Source organism: Podarcis tiliguerta (genome assembly GCF_965153285.1).
Source record: "Podarcis tiliguerta genome assembly, chromosome: 7".
NCBI classification, from domain to species: domain Eukaryota; kingdom Metazoa; phylum Chordata; class Lepidosauria; order Squamata; family Lacertidae; genus Podarcis; species Podarcis tiliguerta.
The window spans coordinates 33,695,560-33,719,727 of record NC_139540.1 but is presented as its reverse complement, the minus strand read 5'-3'; the positions used below and the strand labels follow the sequence as shown (position 1 = coordinate 33,719,727).

General features: G+C 39.6%; 2 protein-coding genes across 39 annotated transcripts in view; one reads left to right on the top strand and one right to left on the bottom strand.

The window, feature by feature from the left end:
• CSPP1 (centrosome and spindle pole associated protein 1) overlaps positions 1–1,127 on the top strand; it is a 53,801-nt gene extending 52,674 nt beyond the window's left edge. For all 37 annotated transcript variants that reach the window (XR_014513870.1, XR_014513871.1, XM_083450952.1 and 34 more), the window contains one exon: positions 910–1,127. Coding sequence is in view for 35 of the 37 variants with exons in the window: in XM_083450952.1 (XP_083307078.1) it covers positions 910–1,106 (197 nt within the window). In the remaining 2 variants the exon portion in view is untranslated. The remainder of the gene's footprint in view (positions 1–909) is intronic.
• Positions 1,128–2,615: 1,488 nt separating this feature from the next.
• ARFGEF1 (ARF guanine nucleotide exchange factor 1) overlaps positions 2,616–24,168 on the bottom strand; it is a 63,966-nt gene continuing 42,413 nt past the window's right edge. For both annotated transcript variants that reach the window (XM_083450887.1, XM_083450888.1), the window contains exons 19-39: positions 22,498–22,649; positions 21,589–21,717; positions 19,933–20,091; positions 19,481–19,631; positions 18,575–18,665; positions 17,679–17,719; positions 17,423–17,592; positions 16,948–17,099; positions 16,664–16,836; positions 16,136–16,296; positions 14,465–14,595; positions 12,971–13,100; positions 12,103–12,238; positions 11,879–12,017; positions 10,387–10,453; positions 9,539–9,668; positions 8,497–8,636; positions 7,680–7,848; positions 6,680–6,818; positions 5,657–5,774; positions 2,616–3,966 (exon numbers count right to left, since the gene is read on the bottom strand). In XM_083450887.1, the coding sequence (XP_083307013.1) occupies positions 3,802–3,966; positions 5,657–5,774; positions 6,680–6,818; positions 7,680–7,848; positions 8,497–8,636; positions 9,539–9,668; positions 10,387–10,453; positions 11,879–12,017; positions 12,103–12,238; positions 12,971–13,100; positions 14,465–14,595; positions 16,136–16,296; positions 16,664–16,836; positions 16,948–17,099; positions 17,423–17,592; positions 17,679–17,719; positions 18,575–18,665; positions 19,481–19,631; positions 19,933–20,091; positions 21,589–21,717; positions 22,498–22,649 (2,843 nt within the window). In that variant the 3' untranslated portion in view covers positions 2,616–3,801. The remainder of the gene's footprint in view (positions 3,967–5,656; positions 5,775–6,679; positions 6,819–7,679; positions 7,849–8,496; positions 8,637–9,538; positions 9,669–10,386; positions 10,454–11,878; positions 12,018–12,102; positions 12,239–12,970; positions 13,101–14,464; positions 14,596–16,135; positions 16,297–16,663; positions 16,837–16,947; positions 17,100–17,422; positions 17,593–17,678; positions 17,720–18,574; positions 18,666–19,480; positions 19,632–19,932; positions 20,092–21,588; positions 21,718–22,497; positions 22,650–24,168) is intronic.

Here is a 24,168-nt window from a genome sequence, read left to right as displayed (position 1 = left end):
GAAATGGATTAAATTTACAGACATAACAGCCCCCCCTCCAAATGGGTTAAGCCTGCCAAATTACAAGCAAATATATCTAACAGATGGGGGGGGGGCTGAACACCTTGGTGTTTTGTTTTTTTAGAAAAAGGAAACACCTCTAACTTTATTTTGGGGGATAATTAAATGACATTTGCAGCCTTGGTCACCCCTAGTGAGGGAATAAACCCTTCCAAATTTGAAAATGTCTTACTGAAGTGGTTTTCCTGCAAGCATGTTACAGTTTGGGGTGTATGAAAAAGGAACTACCATCATCTTGTTTAGTGTGCTGTGAGCAATTGGTCTGAAACTTGCAGACAGGAGAGAGATGCCCCTAGGTTATGAGTGAAATTGGAGACAAGTAGGTCCAGAACATTTTAAATGTTTATTGGTGGGGGGGAGTAAAAGGGATTCACTTTTTCACAGATCAGCTTCATGGAAGCCGGTTTCCTGAATGTTGCTCCCCCTCCAAATCATTCATCACTCTGTGCCATCTTTCAGTGTCATTTACAACTAGCTTCTGCCCACGCAACACAGCTGGTGTGCAGCCAGAAATCTATTTCTGCTTGTGGAACACTAGTCCCCTGAGAATGCATAATTGCTATTCCTCAATCCAATTAGCTTTGGGGAATTCTTTTGATAACTGTTACCAAACACGCATCTCTTGAACATGCATCTCATTGTACTAGTCACTGGAAGTGGAGAATATTTGAAACCAGCGTGGCTGTATTTATTTTTTTAACCCACCTTACTGCATTTTTGTTCTGAACACCTAGTACTGAAGAAGAATCTTGTAAAGCCTGGAAACTTGCTAGGTCAGAGAATGATGTTACCATTGTAAAAGTGTGCTTTTTCTGTACCGGTAGCTAAAGTTGATTTATTTTCCTCAAGCTGATGGTGTTCCACTGGGAAACGCCGATGACAGAAGACCCAGCTCTGTGGACACAGTGGCAACCGAACCGTGGCTGAGACCTGGGACATCAGAAACCCTTAGAAGATTTATGGCTGAGCAGTCAAGTCAAGCTAAGCTTTCTTCTGAGATGAACTTACCGTTCAATTGGCAGGGGCTGTCCACAGCCCATGGCTGAATAAAATCTGTAGTGAAGCCAGTTGTGCCTTTCAAAAGAATGTTTCTCCACTACTGCACTTTCAGTTCTTTAATTTACATGCTGTGTGCAGAGAAGCACAGCTGTAACAAATCTTGTGAACAAGATTTTGACAACCTGCTGCAATCTTCTATCTTCTTAAGTTAAATGGTCAGTATGTTACTGATATGATTTAATCTTGGAAGGGGAACTTGCATACTAGGTCGTCTTGAAACTGGCAAGCTAGAGCCAAACATGCATCTATTCAGCTAGTTGAATGGCACAGAGGCAAGGCTTTCCAGTTTACCCTCTTGGTATTTTTTGTTTGAAAAATTACCTCAGACCTCAAGTCTTACAAGTGTGTGAAATGTGTTCTGCATTTAACAGAGCTGAGTGCTGTGGCTTGGATTTCTCATGCATTTCATAGGTATTTAATGATCTGAATTGATTAATAAGTGTTCCTTTTGCTGATTTAGGGCTTATCCTCACTTACCTTTCCTCTGCACTTTACAGGCATGGCCCACGCTTTAAAGCTCTGTGCTTGAGCGCTCAGTTTTTTTGCTCCAGAGCTTTCCCCATGGAAACCCACACTCTTTACCACTGTGAAAGCTTGACGGTGGAAAAGGAGTGCTCAGACACAGAACTTTAAAGAGCAGTGCTGTGCCTGGAACGTGTGGGGGGCAAAAGTTAAGCGTGGTTAAGCCCTTACTCTGTTTTCCAGACTTTCTATCTAATCATTTGTTCTAATATTCTAAATTACCCTGTCATCTTGTGTTCTTCTGTATTTTAAATGTCAGTAGTGAATACTATTAAATATATTTATGGTCATGAATGTAAGATTAAAAAATAAATTATATTTTACTAGGAAAAAAGTTTAAAACCATTCTTGTGGAGATGAATTCTAAAAGAACCAGAGTGAGAGACCCTCCTCTGTTCACACTTCGCATTCACTCTTGCCCAGTGACACGGCCTGAAAAACATGAGTTCTTTTGTTTCTAGCTCTTGAACTCCAAACACAGGACCAGAAGCGTGAGGAGTAGTGGAGATAGGAGCTCCTGTTCAGCCACGCTATATTCTTGGGGTAAGTACATATGCTATTAGTACCCCCCTTTTCTACATCCCTTAAAGTCCGCCCCCCCCCATAAGACTAGGCCCCAGGGTCATCCAGTGCAGCTAAGTGGATGAGAAATTCAGGACAGACAAAATGAAGTTCTTAAATTAGGGAACATGTGGTGATGGTCATGATTTTAAAAGGGGGATTAGCTTTATCCTCCATGGATGACTGTCAGTGGCTACTAGTCATGATGGCTATTGGTTTTCATGCGTCTCTTCTTTTTGTAGAAGTAATACCCTGGCCATTTGACAAACGTCATTAGTTATACAACTAAATACCCACAATTATTGTGCTTGCAACGTTTCCAAAGGCAGTTAGACCAATCTGCTAAGGATTTTAAAGTTGAAACACTGAAGCAATTAGTTTTTGCATTGCATTTGTTTTGATTGCACCAGTGAAAGAATTCAAAAACTTTATTGACCTATAACCTGATTAGAATATGCCAGATGAGAACCAATATTGTACAGAAAGTTGTACAGAATTTACATAGAAAACTTTACAGAGCTGTACCATATACATTTTTCCATCTGAAAATTTTTTCTACATCCACTGTAAGACAGAATGCTTGACAATCTTTTCTTTAACCATCAGAGCACAATTCACAGTATGAATACATTTCCAATAAATTTAAAACCATCCTCAAACCATGCCAGATTTGTTACTTGAATATATTCAACATTAAATTCTGTACATAGTGAAATCTACATCAAACAACCCAAAAAAAGGGGGGGAGGGAAAGGAAAAAAAGTGACAGCGGACAAAACCTAGACTTGTTTGCAGTGATTCAAGTTCCAGTCCTGAAGGATCATTGCGATGGCTTATTATATTTAAAAGCCCTATCACAGGTATATTACAAACAGTTAAAGTCAGTTGTAACATTTTCAATCTGTTTTCTTGACAAAAGGCAGCAAGGCTAGCTTTTGGGATACAGATGGAAAAAATCAGAACTCAACCCCTTACTAGTGCATTTGGTAAACAAACGTACAGGTCTCTAAGAAATAAAAGAATGCAGGAATAACTATATAGTGTTTAGGACTTTATATTACAGACCTGCATCTCTGTACATTTTTTTTCCACAGAAGGATGATTACCTATATCTCAGATAGCCTGAGTGTGCAAAAAAAAAATCTCCAGAATAAGAATTCCACATAGTTGCTAGATCTCTTACATGAGCAATATTTTCATATCTTTTACTACAAACTTTTCTTTTTCAAAATGCAGCCCTCCTGAGTTGTACTTCTGTCAAAGTTCAAACTTCTTAAATGTGTTAGTTCTTTGGGTACATCTTAAATTCACACCCATCATAAACATCTTTTGATATATATCTCTGTCTAGGAAAGTTAAGAGGCTATCACAGTCCAGGCTGACAACAAGACTGTGGTGAAACTGGCTCTATGGTCAACACAAGCCAGTGGAGGGAGAGAGGGAGAGAGAACCCACTGGAGAACTAGAGTGTTGCAAGCCTAAATTACAGTTTTAATCTGTATTGTGAACCCGTAGATGCACACTTCCATATCAAGAGAGACCCTTTTTATGGACATTCAGTGCAAGTGATCTTGGTCCTTTGTTTCCTTAGCCACACTTCTACTGCTTGGCTGTTCCCATTCCTTGGTCTGGTGGCTGGGATATTTGAAAAACTACCCCTATCCGCAGGAAAAACCTTCGCAAAACAGCTCGCAGCTCAGGAATCAGATCAAACTGCATGATTTCACACAAGAGAGGATAGTAGAATGATGCGTGAGCTCTGAACTGTTGAATGGGGGGAAAGGGAATCCTGTTAGTTTTGGGGGAATGAGTTGACAACCCAATTACATAGAGACATTACATCAATAATTACCGTATTTTTTGCTCTATTGGACGCACCGGACCATAGGAGGGGGAGAACAGGGAAAAAATATTTTTTTTCCTTGTTCTCCCCCTCTAAAACAAGGTGCGTTCACCCGAGCGTGTGGAGCTGGGGGGGGGGGAGCGCTGCTTCCCCCCACCCCCAGCCTCAAAGATCGCTGAAACCTTTGGAGCGCAGCGCCCTGCTGCCCTGCAGAGGCTTTGCTCGCAGCCGTCCCCAAGCTAAAAGAGCGAGACGGAGCCCTCTGCAGCGCTCCGTCTCCCTGTTCTGCCTTTCGGCTTAGCGGCGCAGCCTGCATTCGCTCTATAGGACGCACACACATTTCCCCTTAATTTTTGGAGGGGAAAAAGTGCGTCCTATAGAGCGAAAAACACGGTATAGCAAGAATTAGTGAAATACAAAGAATTTGCAGTGGCTTTCCAAAGTGAAGGAGGAGGCAACAGCAGAACTGAAATGAGGTGTTTCTAGCTACTTCTGATTTAAGTGGCTTATCTTAGCTCAAGAAAAAAAAAACACATGAAAAAATCCAAAACAATTCTATAAATCTTTCACAGAGGAACATTTTGGTGTTCCTTGCCTCAAGATTTTTTTTTTTAAAAAAAACACAACTTTCTTTACAATGATTCTCAAAATGCGATGAAATGTGAAGGGACAAAACCATCCTAAGACAAATACACAATAATGCTAGAGTACTGGGAGAAGTTACCCTTCAAATAAAAAAAAAAATGTACACCATCCTATGCACATAAGGACACATGATCCCCACCATAACCTTGCCTTTTCTTTTTTGTTGGAGCAGACAGAGCCAGATCATTGACAAAACAGCAACAGATGCTATGTGCTTTTCTATGACTAATAATTGCTTTGCTATTTTTCACTGGAGTTGTTGACAAAAACTGGGATTCCAGCAGTGGAGTGCAACATTCATTTATCAGATTTGGTTCAGAGTCTGCTCCAAAAACAATCAGGGAAAGGGCAGAGTGTGGCTCAATCATGACGTATCTCCATTAATCATTATGCATTTCCCTCTCTCCCACAACATTAGTTGGAATTTTTTCAGTGGAGTGGCCCTGATTACAATGTCCCAAAGGCCTCAGAATACACATAGGTCTTGGACACTACATTTTATATATGGTGCACACAGCATATTGGGTAGGACATTTCTCATGGAGTCTCTTGAATTTGGGGTTCCTGAATAATCTGGGGTGCTTAGATGTTTTCCATTAGTATCTTGAATGAACTGTACATATGTGGTGGTATCTCTGTAAGCTGAGGGATTCGGGACAGTAGATGGGTCCCTCTCTGCTATACCCATGGCCTCCAGCAAAATTATCATCCATGAGGCAGCAGGAAGGAACCAATTTATGTTGGAAAGGCAACATCAAGGGCACGTTAAAGCCCAGAGTCCAAGTCTGCCACAAACTACTTGATGCAGGGACCCAACATACACTAAATCCAGGATAAATTGATTAATCAGTAATCAGTCTGGGGAGAGTCCCCTTCTATTTTCAAACTCTGCAGACTTCAGAAGTGTCCCACTGAGGCCTGGAATCAATATTCATCATGGCTTACCTATCTGAGATTATTACTTACCCGATCATCACTTATTTTTAGGACCTTTGTTAAGAATAAAAGTAACAGGCTAGTCCAAGCTTCCCGATGACTTTCTGATGTTAAAGTAAGGAAGTAACTGAGAGCTTCACTGCAGACACTGCAAAGCACAACAGACAGTTCCAGGTGTGAGAACAATTAGCTACAGTAGGAGTTTTGTCTACAGTTGTCAGAAAAGTAAGAAAAACCTTTAAGCGGTTCGCAAAAATATAAAAGAATACATTATCAACAAAAACAGTTGAACATGTATTTATAAATATTCAAAAGAGAATTAAAATCAATAATAGTAAATAAAACGTGTAACTTCTGCATGTCTGTATTGGCTTGCCGAAACAGGCTTCTGTGGAATAGCTATAAATAAATGATTCACTGATCACATAAACTGGGTGTAGTCCTATCTCAAAATGGGCAGTGACGCTGATCAAAGAAAAGGAAAATGTGCAGATAAGGCTGAGTAGTAGGAGAGATCAATGTTTACAGTACTGACAAACAAACCAGCTGAATGACAACAGGAAATTCATTCTCACAGATAAACTGTATAGTTTATACAAGAATGGCATCATGTTGAAATGACAGAATCATAAATGCAAGGTGCACTTGTAATGCAGATCTTACTATTATAGAGTGATTATGCAGATCAAATGCAGAGTCTTGTGGCACCTTAAAGACTAATAAGCTGATGATGGTATAAGCTTTCATAGAACACAGCCCACTTTATCAGATGCATGAAATGTTTGTTGTTTCTGCTGCAACAAGTCACATGACTACACCTCTGCAAATTATGCAGAATGACTTATATGTTTTGACGCAACTACAACAGTCTTGATCTCCTTATGGAAAGGAACTGAAAGGACAGGACGGGGGTGGGGGGTGGGGACTCACATAAGCCAGGATTGTTTTTGCACACTACACATTTTCATTTCAAGTAAATATTCAACACATTTGCATACTACAGAATTGAACGGTACACTTTCATGTTTTGAAAGCCTGTAAATGGGTCCTTACTTTAGCAGTCTCCGCTGCACCTCCTCCCATGCGTCTTTGCGACTTTCATCCATATACATACGGAACAGAATGCGTAACCCACAGGCAAGGCTACTTGTCTCTTGTTTCAACAGATTGGGCTTAGATTTTCCTTTGAAACCTGTCAAAACAACATCACTATTTAGATTTCACTACCTTTATCGGAAAGCCTACTTTGGAGTAACGGGTGGGATCCAACTTAGCTCTAAGGTAATGTGCTTGTGAAGCAGAGTGTTATCCCTCTCTCCCCTTTACCCCTTTAGTCTGTTCTAGAGGAGCAAATTTAGGGAGACTCATGGGATGATGTGCACAGGGGGAGGAGAGGGGGAGAACATTCCATTGCACAAGTGGAAATTGTTGCTCTGGTAGAATACTGCCCAGTGTGTGTAGATGGGCAGGGAAAAGAATGGGGATGCACAAGCTAGTTCACAGAATGCTTATGACATAATGCTTATGATCTACTTTGATCAGGAAGCTTCAAAAATGCAAACAGATTTATATTAAAACATGCTTCTCTTTGTCACTCTTTATAGCACATATCGGAATAAAGTAATATAGGTAAAGGAGCCCTGGAAAGTTAAGTCCAGTCAAAGGCGACTGTGGGGTTGTAGCACTCATCTCGCTTTCAGGCCAAGGGAACTGGCGTTTGTTCACAGACAGCTTTCTGGGTCATGTGACCAGCATGACTAAACTGCTTCTGGTGCAATAGGACACTGTGACAGAAGCCAGAGCGCACGGAAACACCGTTTACCTCCTACTGCAGCGCTACCTATTTATCTACTTGCACTGGCGTGCTTTCGAACTGCTAGGTTGGCAGGAGCAGGGACAGAGCAATGGGAGCTCACCCCATTGCAAGGATTTGAACCACTGACCGTCCGATCAGCAAGCCCAAGAGGCTCAGTGGTTTGGACCACAGCGCCACCCATATCCCTATAATGTAATATAATATTCTTTTGAAAGTCCTAAAACTCCCAAGTTTTACCTGCTTTCCACAGTGCAGTTCTTTGCTCATTGTTTGAATTGAAAGCTTTAGCAAATTTGTGAGATTCCAGCAAACAGTCCAGCAACTTGAAAAGCTGCTGGGATGTTAAAAAGCGATACATTCCTTGATCTTGTGTATCCACGTGAACATTAAAGTCTACTGCATCTCTCTAAAGAAAAGAAAAATGGAATTGGCATTCATATTGCTAAATATTTTTAATATGATCATGAAACTTCTCAATACCTGCAGCAACCAAATGGTGAAAACTATTCACGATTGCATTACTCTAGTTTCTTTTCCTCAAAAGCAGATTGATCTGAACTTTGCTTTTACTTGATGTCTACTCACACATTGTTAAAGCTCTATAGTAGGCCACTTGGGAGCTGCTTATTAAAGCTGTAATCCCATGAGGCTGGGGATGTATATGAATGGGTGGGAAAGACTGCGTGTGAGCTTCCTACAAATATACATCACTGACTCCCAGGGCACAGAGGAGAGTCAAACGGCAAACGAGGACATTCCCATTAGACTCGTGGCATATTATCCCTAGAAAAAGAGGTTTCTTTGTGTACTGTTAGCCTGAATTAGAGGCACTTCAAAAGTTACATCAGAAGCAGGGGAAATAAAGCATAAAGGTCACTGGCAGTTCTTCCCTGGTTCTATATAAACTTGGCTACGCTCTCGAAAAGAGAATTTTCTTCCATGGAAATTCAGGAATTTTCCAGCAGAAAGCAGATGTTACAAAACAGACCACTGAACCAAAAAACGGAGAATAAATGCACATCTCCAGAGGCTGGAACTGGCAAATTGTACTTACCTGTGCTGCAGCAAGATTCTCTGCATCTTCCTTTTTGCTGGTTGCTGGGAAGAAGACAATGTTGTCGATTGTTTGAATGAGTTCCAGTTGAACGACACATTTGATCAACAGAGCACCAAACAGTTTCTGGTCAGGAAATTCTTTAAAACAAAGCACAAAACCATAAGATCAATTTAAGTAAATGTTTAAGTACTCCCAAGATACTTACACTGCACAGCAGTACAGTTGCCAAGACATATTACTGTATGATTTAGTGGTTCTCAATAGTGGTACCCAACTCTGGAACGCCCTTCCCTTTCAGGTGTGTTCAGCTCTAACACTAATGGAGTTTCAACAACTGGTAGAAAAACCAACTAAGCATTTGGCTAAAATGGCACCCCTTGCACGGCTGATGCTGTTATGTTATGTTGATAATATGCTGTCTAATTTTATATTAAATTGTATTTCAACTGAATATTGTTATGTTGTATTTTAATGTTATTCCTCGCTCTGGGATCACGTGAACAATGAAGAGGTGGTTATAAATAATTTAAAGAATAAAACAAAGTATCCTGTGCTACCTCTCTTTATCAGTGCAAACAAAGGTTGCTAAAAAGCTAAGCTTAAATTTTCAGGCTATAAATGACATTTTAAAAAGCATCTGTATCTTCTTAATATATCAAGTCCAAGGTAAAGAAGTACAATCATTTTAAAATGCAAACTGTTTTATAGGCAACCTGAATGAAATATATTCTGCAGCAGTCCTGGACGCATCGCCACTCTCATTTTATACAAGCACAGCCCAGAGCCAACAAATCATAAAGGAAACTTCTGCGCAGGCTGCAGGCTTTGGGCATCCCTTCCTCTTTTTAAAAGCAGCACTTGAAAAGTCATTCCCAAAGCTTCAAGGAATTTTGGAAGTAGTCTAGAGCCCAATGTATGGAGCAGCAGGGAGGGGGGGTGGGGAATAGGGAGGTCCCACTGGATAAACAGAAGTGCTTTTATCAACTAGGGCCTTTGCAGCCCAGCCTTTGTGAAACAACTCCTTAAGGAAACCACTCACTTGCAGGAGGCTTGTTTTTGCTGGCCTCCTCACTTGCTGGTAGCCCCACAATGGGCTGAAACTGTCTTCTATCTGAAGATCTTGGTTGCACAGAGTCATGGATATCTACAGATTTCTGAGATACTGTATCCTGAAAATGGAAAGAAATAGCAAAAAGCACCCTCAGCAAAACGAAGTTCAATGTTGAGGAAACCCTACTTTGGAGCATTTTTTTGTGAACCTAAATTTTAGTCACCACTTGACAGTCATTATGTCTCCTAGAAGGACATGGGTACAGTTTGCTATAAACACAGCTGTCAGAACTTTTAAAAATGAATATTATTTGAACTGCTCTAAGGATAAATAAACTGAACTCTTCTTTCATCTTAGAATATTTAAGGACCACACAGTAACAAGACTCAACAGCAACAAAGACTTGGTGTCACATGAACAAACCTCAGGTTCAGTATTCTGTTCTCTTTGCCTCCTCCTGCATTTCCTTTTATCCAACTGGGCAAGCCATGGGTTCAGAAGCAAAGGCAAATGTTTGTTACGAAGGCGAGAGAGTGCAAAGGAGGAAGGGGAGTGCTGAGCTCCAGGCTAGTTCATGTAATACCAAAAAAATGGTTTGACACTGTGTCCGAATCCAGTCAACATTTATGAGAAAATTAGTGTAACAGACCAATCCTATGGGTATTTATTCAGACGTTAGCTGTCATCTACAGTTCACGAATGCAAATATAAGGAACCTGCAGACTTCAACTTACAACAAAAAATGGTCAAAGAAAACCTCTCTTGTTCTACAAAAGGTACATTTTACTCATATATATGAAAGCATCTCCCCTGCCATTTTCACATGGAAAACATACCAATTGTTTCTCTCTTCCAGGAGACGGAGGAACAATATCTCCCCCTGCTGGCCGCCAAGTTAAAAGCCTTGAAAAAATAAAACATAAGTTCGGTCACAAACAGAACATCTTAAATTTTGAAGACAAGAACAGTGATAAACCTATTTTGCATAGCATTATGAGCAGGAAAGGAGACAAAAGTTACACATAAAATGTTCCAAGGCTACTTATACAAATAAATATAGAATGAAATTCTATTCATAGGAAATCCATTTGAGCTCAGCCTGAGATAGCTCTTTCCCCATAGATCGGCGTTCAGTCAAGACAAGACTGTTTACAAATTAAAGAAGGCAAACAGGCACTGATGTGATAGCCTTCTCCTGGACACAAGGTGAAATCTGTGATGACTGTATTGTAAAACCTCAACACTTTTATAAAAAAGAGAGGCTTAATTGGGCTAATAAGCAAATTCAATGCAATTCAGAATGATTTAAGAAAAGAAGAAAATGCTTTTAGAATGGAAGAGAAGCTAAAACCTACTTATTCCATGGTTATTTAAAAAAAATTGATTGGGAGGCACTCAGCCTGCCCCTTGGCTGAAGCAACTGGCACCAGAGGCGCTAACCGACGGGAAGTGAGGGAGAACCTGTCCTAGAATGGCTAAAGCTCAGTGGCAGCGCACAAGCATTGCGTGCAAAAGGTTCCCAGGTCAATGTTTGGCATTTCCAAGTAAGGCTGGGAAGGAGCGCTGCCTGGAACCCTGGAAAGCTACTGCCAGTCAGCGTTGACAATATTGAACTAGACGCAGGGACGTCCAACTCCCAACAGACTGTGATCTACTGGCAGTGATCTACCCACTGTCATTGAACAGTCCAAAGTTGTTAAGCTTTTTTTAGGCCCTGGGGGGAGGGGGAGGCAAAGATCTGCCAGGAACATCCTGCGATCTACCAGTAGATCACGATCTACCATGGCTGAACTAGAGGAACCAATGGTCTGGCTCTGAATAAGGCAGCTTCCCATGTTACTCAGTTTCCAGATTTAGCCTGTGCATATGCAGGTCTCCATTTATGCAGATTCACAAATAAGAGAAGCTATACAGAAACAAAAAGGGCTGTATTTCTGTGGCAGAGCACATGCATTGAATGCAGAAGATCCCATGTTCAGTCCCTGGTAGGGCTGGGAGAGACGCCCTGTCTGAAAGCCTGGAGGGTCACTGCTAGTCAGCGTCAGCAAAACTGAGCTAGACGTACTAGTACAGAGCATCATTTTGCGGCGCAGTAATTCAGTTTTACTAGCAAACCAGAGGTTAAACTAACCCTTTCCCAGCCCCTGGAGGAGCACGGGGAGTGTTGATGTGAAACACAGTTTGGAAAACTCTGTACTAGTGCCTTGACTTGGTATGACATATCTCCTATGTTTGTATGCCGTAAAAGCCAAGCATAGACAATAAGACAAGTATATAAAAGTGTGCATTGTTCTCATGCCAATTAAATGAAAGGGGGAAATCTCTTACGCATGGGGAATCGTCGTTTTGAAGATATCCAGCATACAGTTGCAAGTCTTATCCCAGATTTCAAGGGTAAACTTCTCACCATTTAAAATGACAACATTTTCTAGGCAGTTTGTACCAGACCGTGCTAGTTGTTCATTGTCTGAAACACAAAACAAAGGCATTGGTTTGTTCATGCTATACAGAGTAAATTGTTTCATTGTGTGCAATAGCTTGCCTGCACCTACCTTGCTGAACACACCAGTACAGCTGGGCAAATATATCATCCAAAAGGACATCACTAAGTACTTCCAAATACTGGGTGAATACATCACATATTGCATAAAGTGCATGGTTGCAAGTTGTTGTCATCCACTCAGCTTTCTAGGAAAAAGGAAGAGGGAACTTAGCAATGAAGGAATTAGTTAGAATGAAGTTGAAAAACAAAGTAGGGTCAAATCATTCGAGTGAGAGTGGATCAGGGCTTTTTTCTCAGCTGCAACACGGTGGAACTCAGTTCCGGCACCTCTCAGGTGGGTGCCATTGTCATTCTAAGAGAAGGAGGGAGGCATTCATGGGGAGTTCCGGGCAGCACCTCTTTTTCTAGAAAAATGGCACTGGATTGGCAATTTTTTAAAAAACAGCTGTAGTAAGATAAAATCCAGTTATATGGAAAAGGCCTTTCTAACTCCAGTATCTCGTTAGTAAAGTGCTTTTCACAACCACAAGAAGATTAAAAAGCAGACGTTTTGTCTAAATGAGGAAAACAACTATTTACAACAATCCAGTCCTGGGCTTAATAAACTGAGATGGGATCTTTTTACCCCTCTGATTCAGAATGACATTATGGAAAGAGATTTAACTGAGGTGTTATACTGCTATTCACCATGCAGATATAAACTCCCATGTACTTCAACATTAAAGTCTGCCATCAAGGGACACCATATCCAGGTCTGTAGATGGGGATGAAGCACAGAGGCAAGGGAACACAATGGCAATTCTACAATATAGCCAGTTGGGCAACATCTTATCTGAAGAAAGGTTTGAGCAAAAGAGCTTATGACAGCAATAGAAAAATAAATAGAACTCTAGTCGTAAGTCATAAACTATACCTACTTCAGTTTGTTGTTCCGGCAATTTCATGTTGTCAAATATCCGGAAGACAATCCGAAACAAATCCTGCCACCAGTGTTTTTCATAAGTATGGCCATACGTTTTCATTATTTCAAACATAACCGTTAAGCCTCTGGAATAAAAAGTAAATGGCAAATATGGGAAACCTGAACAAAACAGAACATCTCAGCTCCCAGAATGACTTTTAAAATCTATTTTTAAACTTGAAGGAGGATCTTGAAACTAGTAAGAACAGGCACAGTGTACCCAATAGGGCAAGGTCTGAAGGCATATGATGCAGTCACCTTATAGCGCCTGCACAGAGAATCCTACATATATGCCATCTTAAGTTTCCATCATGAAAGAAAGGAAGGACAAAAATAAAAAAAGGCATTTATGTGAAGCGAGGACACAAACTCCTACCTACGCAGTTATCTTCTAAAGTTCACAGGGAATTATGAATCGTTACAAAAATGCAGTTTACAATAGGATTCAGTTCTGCCAAACCTCAGCGATATTTTTTTAAAAAAGCTGAGGAGAAGATTCAGATTTGATTCCCACCCCCCTTTGCAAAGCAAAGAACTTCCAAAAGTTTCTATTTTAACTAAGATTTCACACGAGAACAGAAGCATCTGCAATGAAATGTGGTAAGACTATGCAGCATTTTTCTTCGGGGCATTAGAAATTCAATTCTAAACACCATTTCCCTTATTTTTCCAAGCTGATGGGTAGGTGAAGAACTGCGAAGGTGGGTGAAGCAATAATATACATGCACTGAACAGAATGTATTTTACTGGACACAGAGGAATGTTAATCTCCAAAACAACAACCCAATTTTAATGCTATATTCACACATTTAAGAACATAAGAGGAGCTAATCTGGCTATAGAACCACTTGCCTTCCACAATTCAATACCAAATACTGCAAAGGACCACAGAGTCTTTTATTTTGCTTTCAAACTTTTATGTGTAGATCAGAGATAGAAATGCATGCTATCAAATTCTGATCTTAAAGATTCTGTGGCAGCGAAAAAAGATATTTAGGGGCTATGTGCTGTTTCAATACTTTTTTTTTTTTAAGAGCCTCCTATATAAATAACTCCACTTTTCTCTTTGCAAATAAGTTTAAAATTTTAATGTGCTGTTGAATTGTTATTTTGTAAATTTAGAGATTTACATTTAGAAATCTAGCCCCTTACAGAGAGAACCTATATCTGCTACACTAAACATCTGTCACTAACTATTTACATATATACAATGGATTTTCACCAATTTGCTAAGCGAAAATAAGTCCCCATAGCAAACAAAGGGATATAATTGCATAACTGTTATGAGGACCTGTATTCTCAGCTTTTCTGTTCCTTCCAATATGCTGTCTCCTGCTGATAGATTGCTTATAGGGCAATAACAATGTTATTTCCCACCCATTTCTTGCTTGAAGACTTGCAAGTGAAACAAAATGTTTTAAAAATTTGAATTACAAATATGGCTTGTTACCTGGTTCTTACATCTAATTTGCATCTGTTGATGATACAGGAAAGCTCAAAGAGAATTGGAAACCATCCTCTCACCCAGACTCTGTCTTCTGGAGCTACATTCATATCATCACTGGTATATTCTTTGAAAGCCTTAGGGAGCAAACACAAGTTTAATACAGCAGAAACACAGTATTAAATGCAATTTCTACGTTCTATACCCAGAAAATCATCAAGCCAGTTGATGCTAAATAAATTATAATTTGGTTTCCTAGGTAAAGCTACTTTAACTATCACATATCAGGCCCTGATTAAGAGAGGTTTCTATAAACAGCAGCAGTTGTGTGGGCAGTGTACGGCTAAGTTTTACTTAAAGGACACCTATAGAAATTAATGGGCCTGCCTTTATAATGCTCGGTAATTTCAATGGGCCTACTTTGAGTAAGACTTACTGTATTTTTCGCCCTATAGGACGCACCTAGGTTTTTTTGGGGGGGGGGAATAAAGAACCCCCCCCCCCCGCGCGCGCTCCGGGCAGTAGGCTGTGGATAGCAGCCCGAAGCGCGGGGTGCTCTGCTTCAGCGCGTCCCACGTTCCGGCCACCAGGCTGCTATCCACAGCTTAGGGAGCCCTGTGGGAACTCCCGAGCTCCCCAGGCTTGCGGATAGCTTCCTGAAGCCTGGAGCGCGAGAGGGGGCGGTGCGCACTGACCCCTCTCACTCTCCAAGCTTCAGCGAAAGCCTGCATTCGCCCCATAGGACGCACACAGATTTCCCCTTCATTTTTGGAGGGGGAAAAGGGTGTCCTATAGGGCGAAAAATACGGTAGATGAATACCACCTTGGATCCAACTATTGCCTTCATCAGAATTTCTGATTAACAAATGCAATAATTTATTACACCCATAGCTTGAGATCCAATGGAGTTGCTCAGTGTTTACAGAGGAATGAGGCCATTTCCAATTGATCCCCCTTTCCCCCAATCTGCACTGAATTCGGGGAGGGGAGTTGCCAAAAATTGTTTCCTTCTCCATCCTGCTGACAGATGGATAAAAAACCAAAAATACTTTTAATAAATAATTTATAAAAATTATTTATAAAAACTTTCTTTGGATTTATAATAGAAAAAAGAAGACACAGTATTTGCTTAGCCAGCCAGATGGGCAGGGTATAACTAATAAGGGTCTGGTGACTTCTGTTTCAGTGTATCTGAAGAAATGTGCATGCACATGAAAACTCATACCAATAACTAACTTAGTTGGTCTCTAAGATGCTACTGGAAAGAATAAAATTATGGTTCTTGTTGTTGTTACTGTTATTCATTCTGCTTCCTAAATTCACATTGGTGAACAGCACCTAAAATTAATTTTAAAGCAATTCTTAAATCATTTTTAAATAATCTGGAATACATACAGTAAATTCATTAAATACTATTTTGGGATTATAAAATATATATCGCATATATCTTGGAATTAATATCTTTAGAGAGAGATTTTTTCTGACCAGATCCCCCCAGAGGCCATGGTCTCGGGGGGAGGGGGAGGGGAATGCTCTGGCCTTGGTTGAAACTGGATCATATTCAGAAACAAACATCATCCCATGAAATTCTCTCCTCTATTTTACACCAGAACATTTATGGTCAAGACTTAGCAGATGAAGCTGTACATAAATACTACTACCACCTATAAATTATACCTGTGGCCTTTCTGATACATATTTTGCACAATGACGAATAAGGCGAATTGCTTCCATACTTGTATCTGGAAAAGCTGCATTGCATGCAAATTCGGACAAGCATTTAACTGCATCCTGGAAAGAATCTATAGTTGCTGGGAAGTGTTTCTCAAACACAATTGCTGGAAGGAAAGAAAGTACAGGTGAATAGTTAGAATATCTGCCCTTTAAACCACAGTAAACAACTTCTAAGATTTTTTAAGATACAGATGTAATCTTGATAAAGTCAGTAGGGGTGAACCAGATAATGTTGGACTTCAACTCCTAAAACCCCCAGCCAGCTGGGGATGGTGGGAGTTGTAGGCCAATGGCATCTACTGATGGGCCACAAGTTCCCTTACCTATGCAGTAAAGCAAAATGATTTTTATTAAGTATTATTATTTAAGTTTTACTACGCAAATAAATTCTGAAGCTAAAAAGCAACACAACAAGAACAGAATATATTATACCTCCTGGCAAAAGGCTGTAAATTATAGATGGGTACTCACTGACAATGTGACCTGTAGTTTGAAAGGCAAGTTCAACTATACTTTCATCCTGATCAGATGCCGCCAGATGAAAAACTGAGAAAATATTCTTCCATCCTGAGCGGATGTTTGCTGCTTGGGAGTTTACCATCTGGGCTATGCAGCGAACAACCATGTCACGAATGGTTGGAGATCTACAACAGAGACAAAATTTACAAACAATTTAGTAGTTAAAACTCTAAGCTTTAGTTTTGTACACTAGAGAATGATTTCAGGTAGCTCACCCATTACACATCGTTTATTACCTGTTTCTTTTCATGATATGTTCAAATGGTCTTAAGAAGTCCTTCTGGAATCGGAAATTAGCAAGTTCCCCCTTTTCTAAGAACTTCATTGATAACTGCCTTAAGGAATCGACCGCGAAAATAGCTACATCTTCATTGGGATTACAGCCAACCTAGCAAAGCCAAGTTGGAAACTCATGATATGCAATGTAAAAAGTAAAAAATATACATAATTATTTAAATCTGTAAATAACTGTATGGCAAAACCAGCAGGAAATTATACAAAAACATTAAAAATGCACCGTTTCCTCTAAGTAGAACTATTTATTAGCATAATTATTTTCTAAAACTTTTCTCAAAGTCTAACTTTCAGTAAGTACCGGTAGTAATTAACTGGTGGTATCTTCAGCACTCAAAATGCTGATGGAGCATTTTTATTATAGAGATTAAAAGGTCCAATTGGCTTTGTGGAAGAGCTAGTAAATATGAGGCATACCTTATTGAAATGATCTCCAATAACTTCCCAGATTCTAGACCACTGAAGCCTTATTCTCCCCATGTTATAGTAAGAAATCTCCACTATCTTCTGCAGGCTAAACATCCGAGGATGAGTGGCAGACAGCAGTTCATCCATAGACACAGCACAAAGCCATCGGACAAAATCCACTGTTAAATCCACAGAGAATCCACTTAATATGTGCTTTTTAACAAATGTTAATACACTAGTATGGTAAGCAGTGTCCAAAACTTACCAATAGCATTTCCATCTAGCCTTGTAGATCCTGTAAATATTCTGGCAAAGACACAATTTAACAGAACTGTGTAAGAATTTTTGACGGCAGATTTCCTCAATATATACGAAGATTAAAGGTCAACAAACCCTACCACTGAATATTTGACATATAAATATATGTGTTTGTCTTTATATTTATATTTATACGCAGGGGACAGCCATTTTAGGCCTATCCAACTGATGTGCGGTTGCTGATGTGTGGGTCTTTTGGACCTGGGAAAGGGAAGAATGGGGGTGTGGCATGCTTATACACACTCCCCCAATGCCTGCAGGGGCTGGGAATGGAACCCCTGCACAAAATGGTGACTGCTCGTACCTATACTAGGAGCTGTGTCCCTGCTGGCATTACTTGCCAACAACTCCATTTACCAGACACACACCTCACCAAGCTCCCCTTAGACCAAGTGGGGGGAACCTTGTTGGCTCCCACCTCAGCTTTGACAGGTGGTTAACCCACCTGTCAAAATCCCCAAGTCAGAGGTTGAAAATGCAGAAAGGCTTACAACGCCTGCCTCCTGCTGATCCTCTCAAAGTTTTGCCGTCTTCCCCTTGCTTCCCCTCTCATGCCAGAGGTACAAATAAGGGCAAAGTGGATCGCAAAGCCATCTGCAGTCTTCCCATGCTTCTTTTCTGCCCCCGCAACCTTACCAACCCTCTCCATTTTGCCCTCACTAACTCAGTTGTATCATTTAGTTCTTTGGATCAACAAACATTACTAGAGCATTACTAGAGGTAGCATCATTAAAAAAACCCAAAACGCTAACAAGTAATATGACTATTTCTAATGCAGCCAAAATATTTATGCTACTATACAAACATCACAGTATCAAGCAAAAGGCAAATACAATACCATACCTGTCTACAGCAACAACAACACTTTGTGAGCTAGTTTCTCCAATGGATTCTTGAATACTTGCAATCTGCTTCCAGTCCATATTTCCTCCAACTAGCAGATACATCAATTTTTAAAAGAAGGGATGGGTTGTTGAATGAAGGAAGGAAAAAAAGTAACTTTGCAAACATCGAAATAATTATATTTGCTAGCAATACTGAAGATAATGGTAAAAATGGATGAAATCTGTGTGCTAGAGTTAGGACACACACTGCTTCCCACTGCAATGTTGTCTGGCTATTGTTAGGAGCTGTTGTCTGTCAACGTTATGAATAAAGGCCCAATGACACATACAGCTCTTTTACACAAAGAGCTTTATGTTAGTAGAAATAACTTTCACTTGTGCAAGAAAGGTTGTCTAATCTTTGCCCCCCCCCCCCAATATCCACTGCACTCCTTATATTTCCAAAAAGGCTACGCATGATAATCACAAGGCCTTCTGGAACAGCATGGAATATGATAGAAGAACTATGTACTAGTGCAAAGTCCAGTTGAAAATAATACACCTATGTTAGTCCCCTTCAGTTTTTTGTCGTGATGGGACGACAAAAAATGAGGCCGGAAGGCTGGTGCCAAAGCAATTTAGGCTGCTAAACACGCCCCCTCGCAGGCACCTGGTTGGGTGCCTGCCCGTGGGTGTGGGCGCCAGCCAGGTGAGTGGGAGGCAGGGGGCTAACGCCCCCTGCTTGAGGCGGAGTCCGGCTCCCGACCACAACCATTCCCCTCCCTTGCAGGAGGAGAGTCTTAATATTTGTATAGTTCTCTTCTTTCTACAGGAAAGTCACCAACAAAGCTAAACCAGCAACAAGGCAGACATAATGTACTTAAAGCAATTTTGCCAGCTAGTAGTTCGTATTTACAATACTTGCCTATTCCTAGACTTGCAAATTCATCAGGTCCCTGATCCTTTGTTCCTATAAAAGAACCTTCTCGTCCTCTCACAGTCCCAGAGATGTAACGTGGCTTTACTCCAGTACCTATTAACTGTGCCAATTCAAGCTGACTGATGCATTTCAAAATCTTGAATTTAAAAAAGAATACAGCAAAATAAAATAACCAATCTACTGAAAGACAGATCATTTTTAACATCAAATGTTAGTAAACCCTAGCAATTTTCATCCATACACACAAGCAAATTTCCAGAAACCTCTTAGGTATCTCACACTGACACAAACACTCTTAAAAATATCAATATACAATTAAATTTGACAATATGGTTTTAGTATATGAAAAAGTTATCTATGCATCATGCAAATATATACACAGAGAATGTATATTCTACACGTTCAGTTATTATATAGCAATTAAAAATATAATCTACCTCATGCCAAGAAGTTCCCAAGTAATTTCCGTCAGTATGAGCCACTGTAATGAGTGTTTTTATTGTATCAATGTTCTTCTGTTTCATTTCAGTAATACCAGAATTCACCGTAAGTAAAGTAAATCTTGCTAGTGCTTGGACATAAGCATCCCTTTCAAGCTATAGGAAGAAAAATGAGTGTTTTAATTCATCAAGATTTAGCTAGTTCATCTACTGCTAGATATCACAGCAGTTACTACACCATAGTACTGTATTAATAGAGATGCAAGATGTCAATATTGAAGCCAATGTAATGGAGGGAGGGGAAACACAGGAGACAACTGGCTGCTTCCTTATGGTACTCAAACACAAATACTACAAAAGTTGTGAACCAGATTTTATAAAGGAAGTAGGGGTTTTTCTCTTTATCTCTCGGTGCATCATTCCTAGAGGAGTGTGCAAACTGAATTATGAGAGTCACCTACTTTCCTCAAGTTCTTCAAAGAACATATGAAAACAGCTACCATTTTGGACAGCTATCATCTGATGCCAGCCATTTGTCATAACATTTTTAGTTAAATTTTGTACTGATTCAGTGCTGCTGGCTTTGAGTCATTTTCTTAATAGGCAGTATATCTATATCTAGCCATATAATAAAAATAAACAATTGTTCCATACATGAACAAAATTAAAACCCAAAAGGTTATGATCTCAATGAGATAATCAGGAATCCTAACACTTGCCTACTATGGCATGAACTCACTCAACACAACAAAATACAGAAAAAATAGCTCTGAGATCTACACTCAGCAGTTTTCCAGATACATCAACATAATGCAGATAATGTTGAAGCTTAATCAGTAGTGATTGCTCCCCCAAAGTGAACAGGTTTGGAATTTCTAGTAGTTGGTGTACTAAAAGATACAGCAACATAGTTTACTAAGGAAGCTTTTCCTATACCAAAATAATAAAAGAACTGGAATTACTCATGATGAAATTCAGGTAAACCACTACTTTCTGCCTATACAGTGGTACCTCAGGTTAAGAACTTAATTCGTTCTGGAGGTCTGTTCTTAACCTGAAACTGTTCTTAACCTGAAGCACCACTTTAGCTAATGGGGCCTCCTGCTGTTGCTGCGCCGCTGCTAAACGATTTCTGTTCTCACCCTGAAGCAAAGTTCTTAACCTGAGGTAATATTTCTGTGTTAGTGGAGTCTGTAACCTGAAGCGTATGTAACCCGAGGTACCACTGTATTGTGTATGAGAATGTATTTTCTCTTAGTAAACTATTAATTAGAAAAAGTACAAGGTGCTGGCAAGGTGCCCAACGGTAACCTTATATCCACTTTGCAGTCTCATGCATATAGTAATCTCATTGACATTTGAAATCTATAATTATTTCCATTTTTAAAGTGACTTTTATTTGTTTAACAACGATTATATACCAAATGATTGTAAAAAAAGCTCAAAGCAGTTTACAAAAAGAATAAAACAATATAATTGTAAGTACAAACTGTTATTAAAACATTCCACACAAAAATCACCAATAAGCTAAAACCAGAGTAAGATATAACATTATACTGTTGGAAAATCACACCATGTATTTCATGGCACAATGCTACTATATAATCATGAATATTTACAATACTTTTACTGAACCTTAGAATTCAGTATTACCTGGATGTTAAAAATGCATGCTATTCTGATTGCACATCGTATGCCTTCTAGGCAAAGAGAGGCAACTTCTGTGTCATCACAGTCTTGCAAACCTACACTGAATGCAGCCAAGAATGGTGTCCATGCCAACTAGAATAAAAAAGAACAACAAATCGTTCAAACAGCAACACACACTTTCATTATTATGTAGTCCAGATAAATGTGAACAGCATTAGAAATCTATAATGTGGACAAACTTGATTCACCCGTTGATTTTTCATTTATTTCGTTTTAAATGTATAATAAATAAAGCGTGGGAATGCTGGCGTTTCCCATACGGGTTTATTTACCTGGTCACACTGTTACTGTGTGATTGGTATGGCATATGATGGGCATGGCCAGGGTACACTGCATTTATGGCTGCCATATTGCTAGAGTCACCAAATTGCCCTGCCCCTACTTCCATGTTTACATTCCAAAGCAGGGGTATTCTCGTTGTTATCCATTGGCTCTCTCTGCATGGCTTCACAGTGCGTCTACTCTGGACAGGGAGTTTGGGAACTGTCTGCTGTGTATGTCAACAGCTGGCCTTGGTTGCCACGGTGACACCAAGCGTGCCATCTCTCTGTATTTTGTGTTGCCACTCTGTAAATTCCTCCCCCCCTTGGGCTTCTGAACAGGGCCAGGATCTGCTATGACTTTACGCTGCCCTCGTTTGCCATGCTCTCTACCAGCTCCTTGCGCATAAGATTGCTTGTTAAGCTATTTATTATACATTTAGGTAGCTAGTAATTGATGCTGGTAATAGTGAAATTTGTGTTCTTAGAAAGCAAAGAACTGCTTTCAATAGTGTTTTAAAATGTAAAATATTCACCTATTTAGAGGAAGCATGTAGCCATAGTACAAAAGAGGAATATTTATAAGACTTACCTTGAACATTGGTCTTACATGTTCCAAGTGTGTTGCGCTTGTGAAAGGAGCTTGAACATGGCTCACTGCCTCCATCAGAGCTTTAGCTGTTTTAGCCATCTGCTCCATTTCTAAATTATAAAGAAGTCGCCTCTGCTTTTCACTAGCTACACCTGGAAGCATTTTAAAAACATTTTATTCTATACAAAATCTAAACCAAGACAAAACAAATATACAAAGAAAAACATACTTATAATGCCAGCAATATATGCACAACTTGTAACAAGCATGTTGATACGTTTTTAATCAACAAAATAAATGTTTTCCGCCTATGGACGCGCTCTGTTCTGTCAACATTCAATAAATAAATGGTTTCCATCCTATAAAAAGTTGTTTTATGTTTGTCTTCCTTCCTACATTCTAACTTGGTTAGTTTTTAAATAACCATGCAGTCATATATTCTACCCGCACTGTAGGAATTGCTGTCCTTCGCTGATAGGCATACAAAATCTTGCCATTAACACAATGCACATATACATATTTATTTACTGGAAACCCACTGGCAAATCTCTTGCATAACAAAAACAAGAGTGGATCAATTTCCAAATCTCTGTGTTATTAGCTCTCTTTTATTCCTTATCTTTACTCAGTACTCTCTTGGCTTCAGACATCTACCATACATGAAACCTATTTCCACTTTCTTATTAACAGTTCTAACACTTTTTGCTAACTGTACCATATACAATTGTAAAACCTTTGCCCATTTTACCATATAAGGTTTGACTTGTTTCTCACAAGACAAAGACACAATGGAATGTTTTTAGCTTTTAAACAAGATGTTTTCAGTTTTCAAATTGGGAAAGGGGTGATATGCTAAAGGAGTAGAGGAAATCTATGGCACAATTAGACAGGCATCACTTGATGTCAACCCCATTGAAATAATCTAAAGAAGGTATTAGGAGCCCATGGCTCTCCAGATGTTGCTGGACTGCACATCCTAAGCCCCAACAAGCATGGCCAATGGCCAGGGATGATGGAAGCATTGGTCCAGGTTCCCCACTCATTATTGCAAGTGATTTATCATCCACGATTTAGCCACACACATAGATTTTCTTAAGAATACAAATAAAACTGGAAAAGGACTGGTTTTGAAGGATAAAGCGGGTGGGGGGTAATTTGTTACACCCTAACAAAACTCTGCCTACTCCCTTGAAAATATTGACTCCAATATATAATATGTTGATATTCAGAGCTGAAATTTGAACAGTTAATGTTTGCAACAAGAACTATTACAGATTTCATGAGTGTTATCAATTGCAGGAGAGGAAGGCCAACCGTTTGAAACATGCCTGTACAACTAGAAATTTAGACAAGAACAGGTTCAGTTCCAACAAAATCATGGTTGTAATAAAAAACACACAATACATATGCTGGTTTCAACAGAAAGCTACATATATATGAAATATGAAAATGCATTTATTTTAACTTCCCTCCTATATTGCAATTTAGTGCAATTTTGCTGTTGCCATTTATTTGCACACACAGTTTTATATCTCTACAGTATATAAAGACAGAGAATGCAGAAGAGTAATGAGATGTGTACATGCTCACTGATTATTATTTTTTGAAAGATGCATTATAACAAGGTGGTTTTATTAGGTTGGTTGTCAGTATCAACAAGAAAGCGAGAAG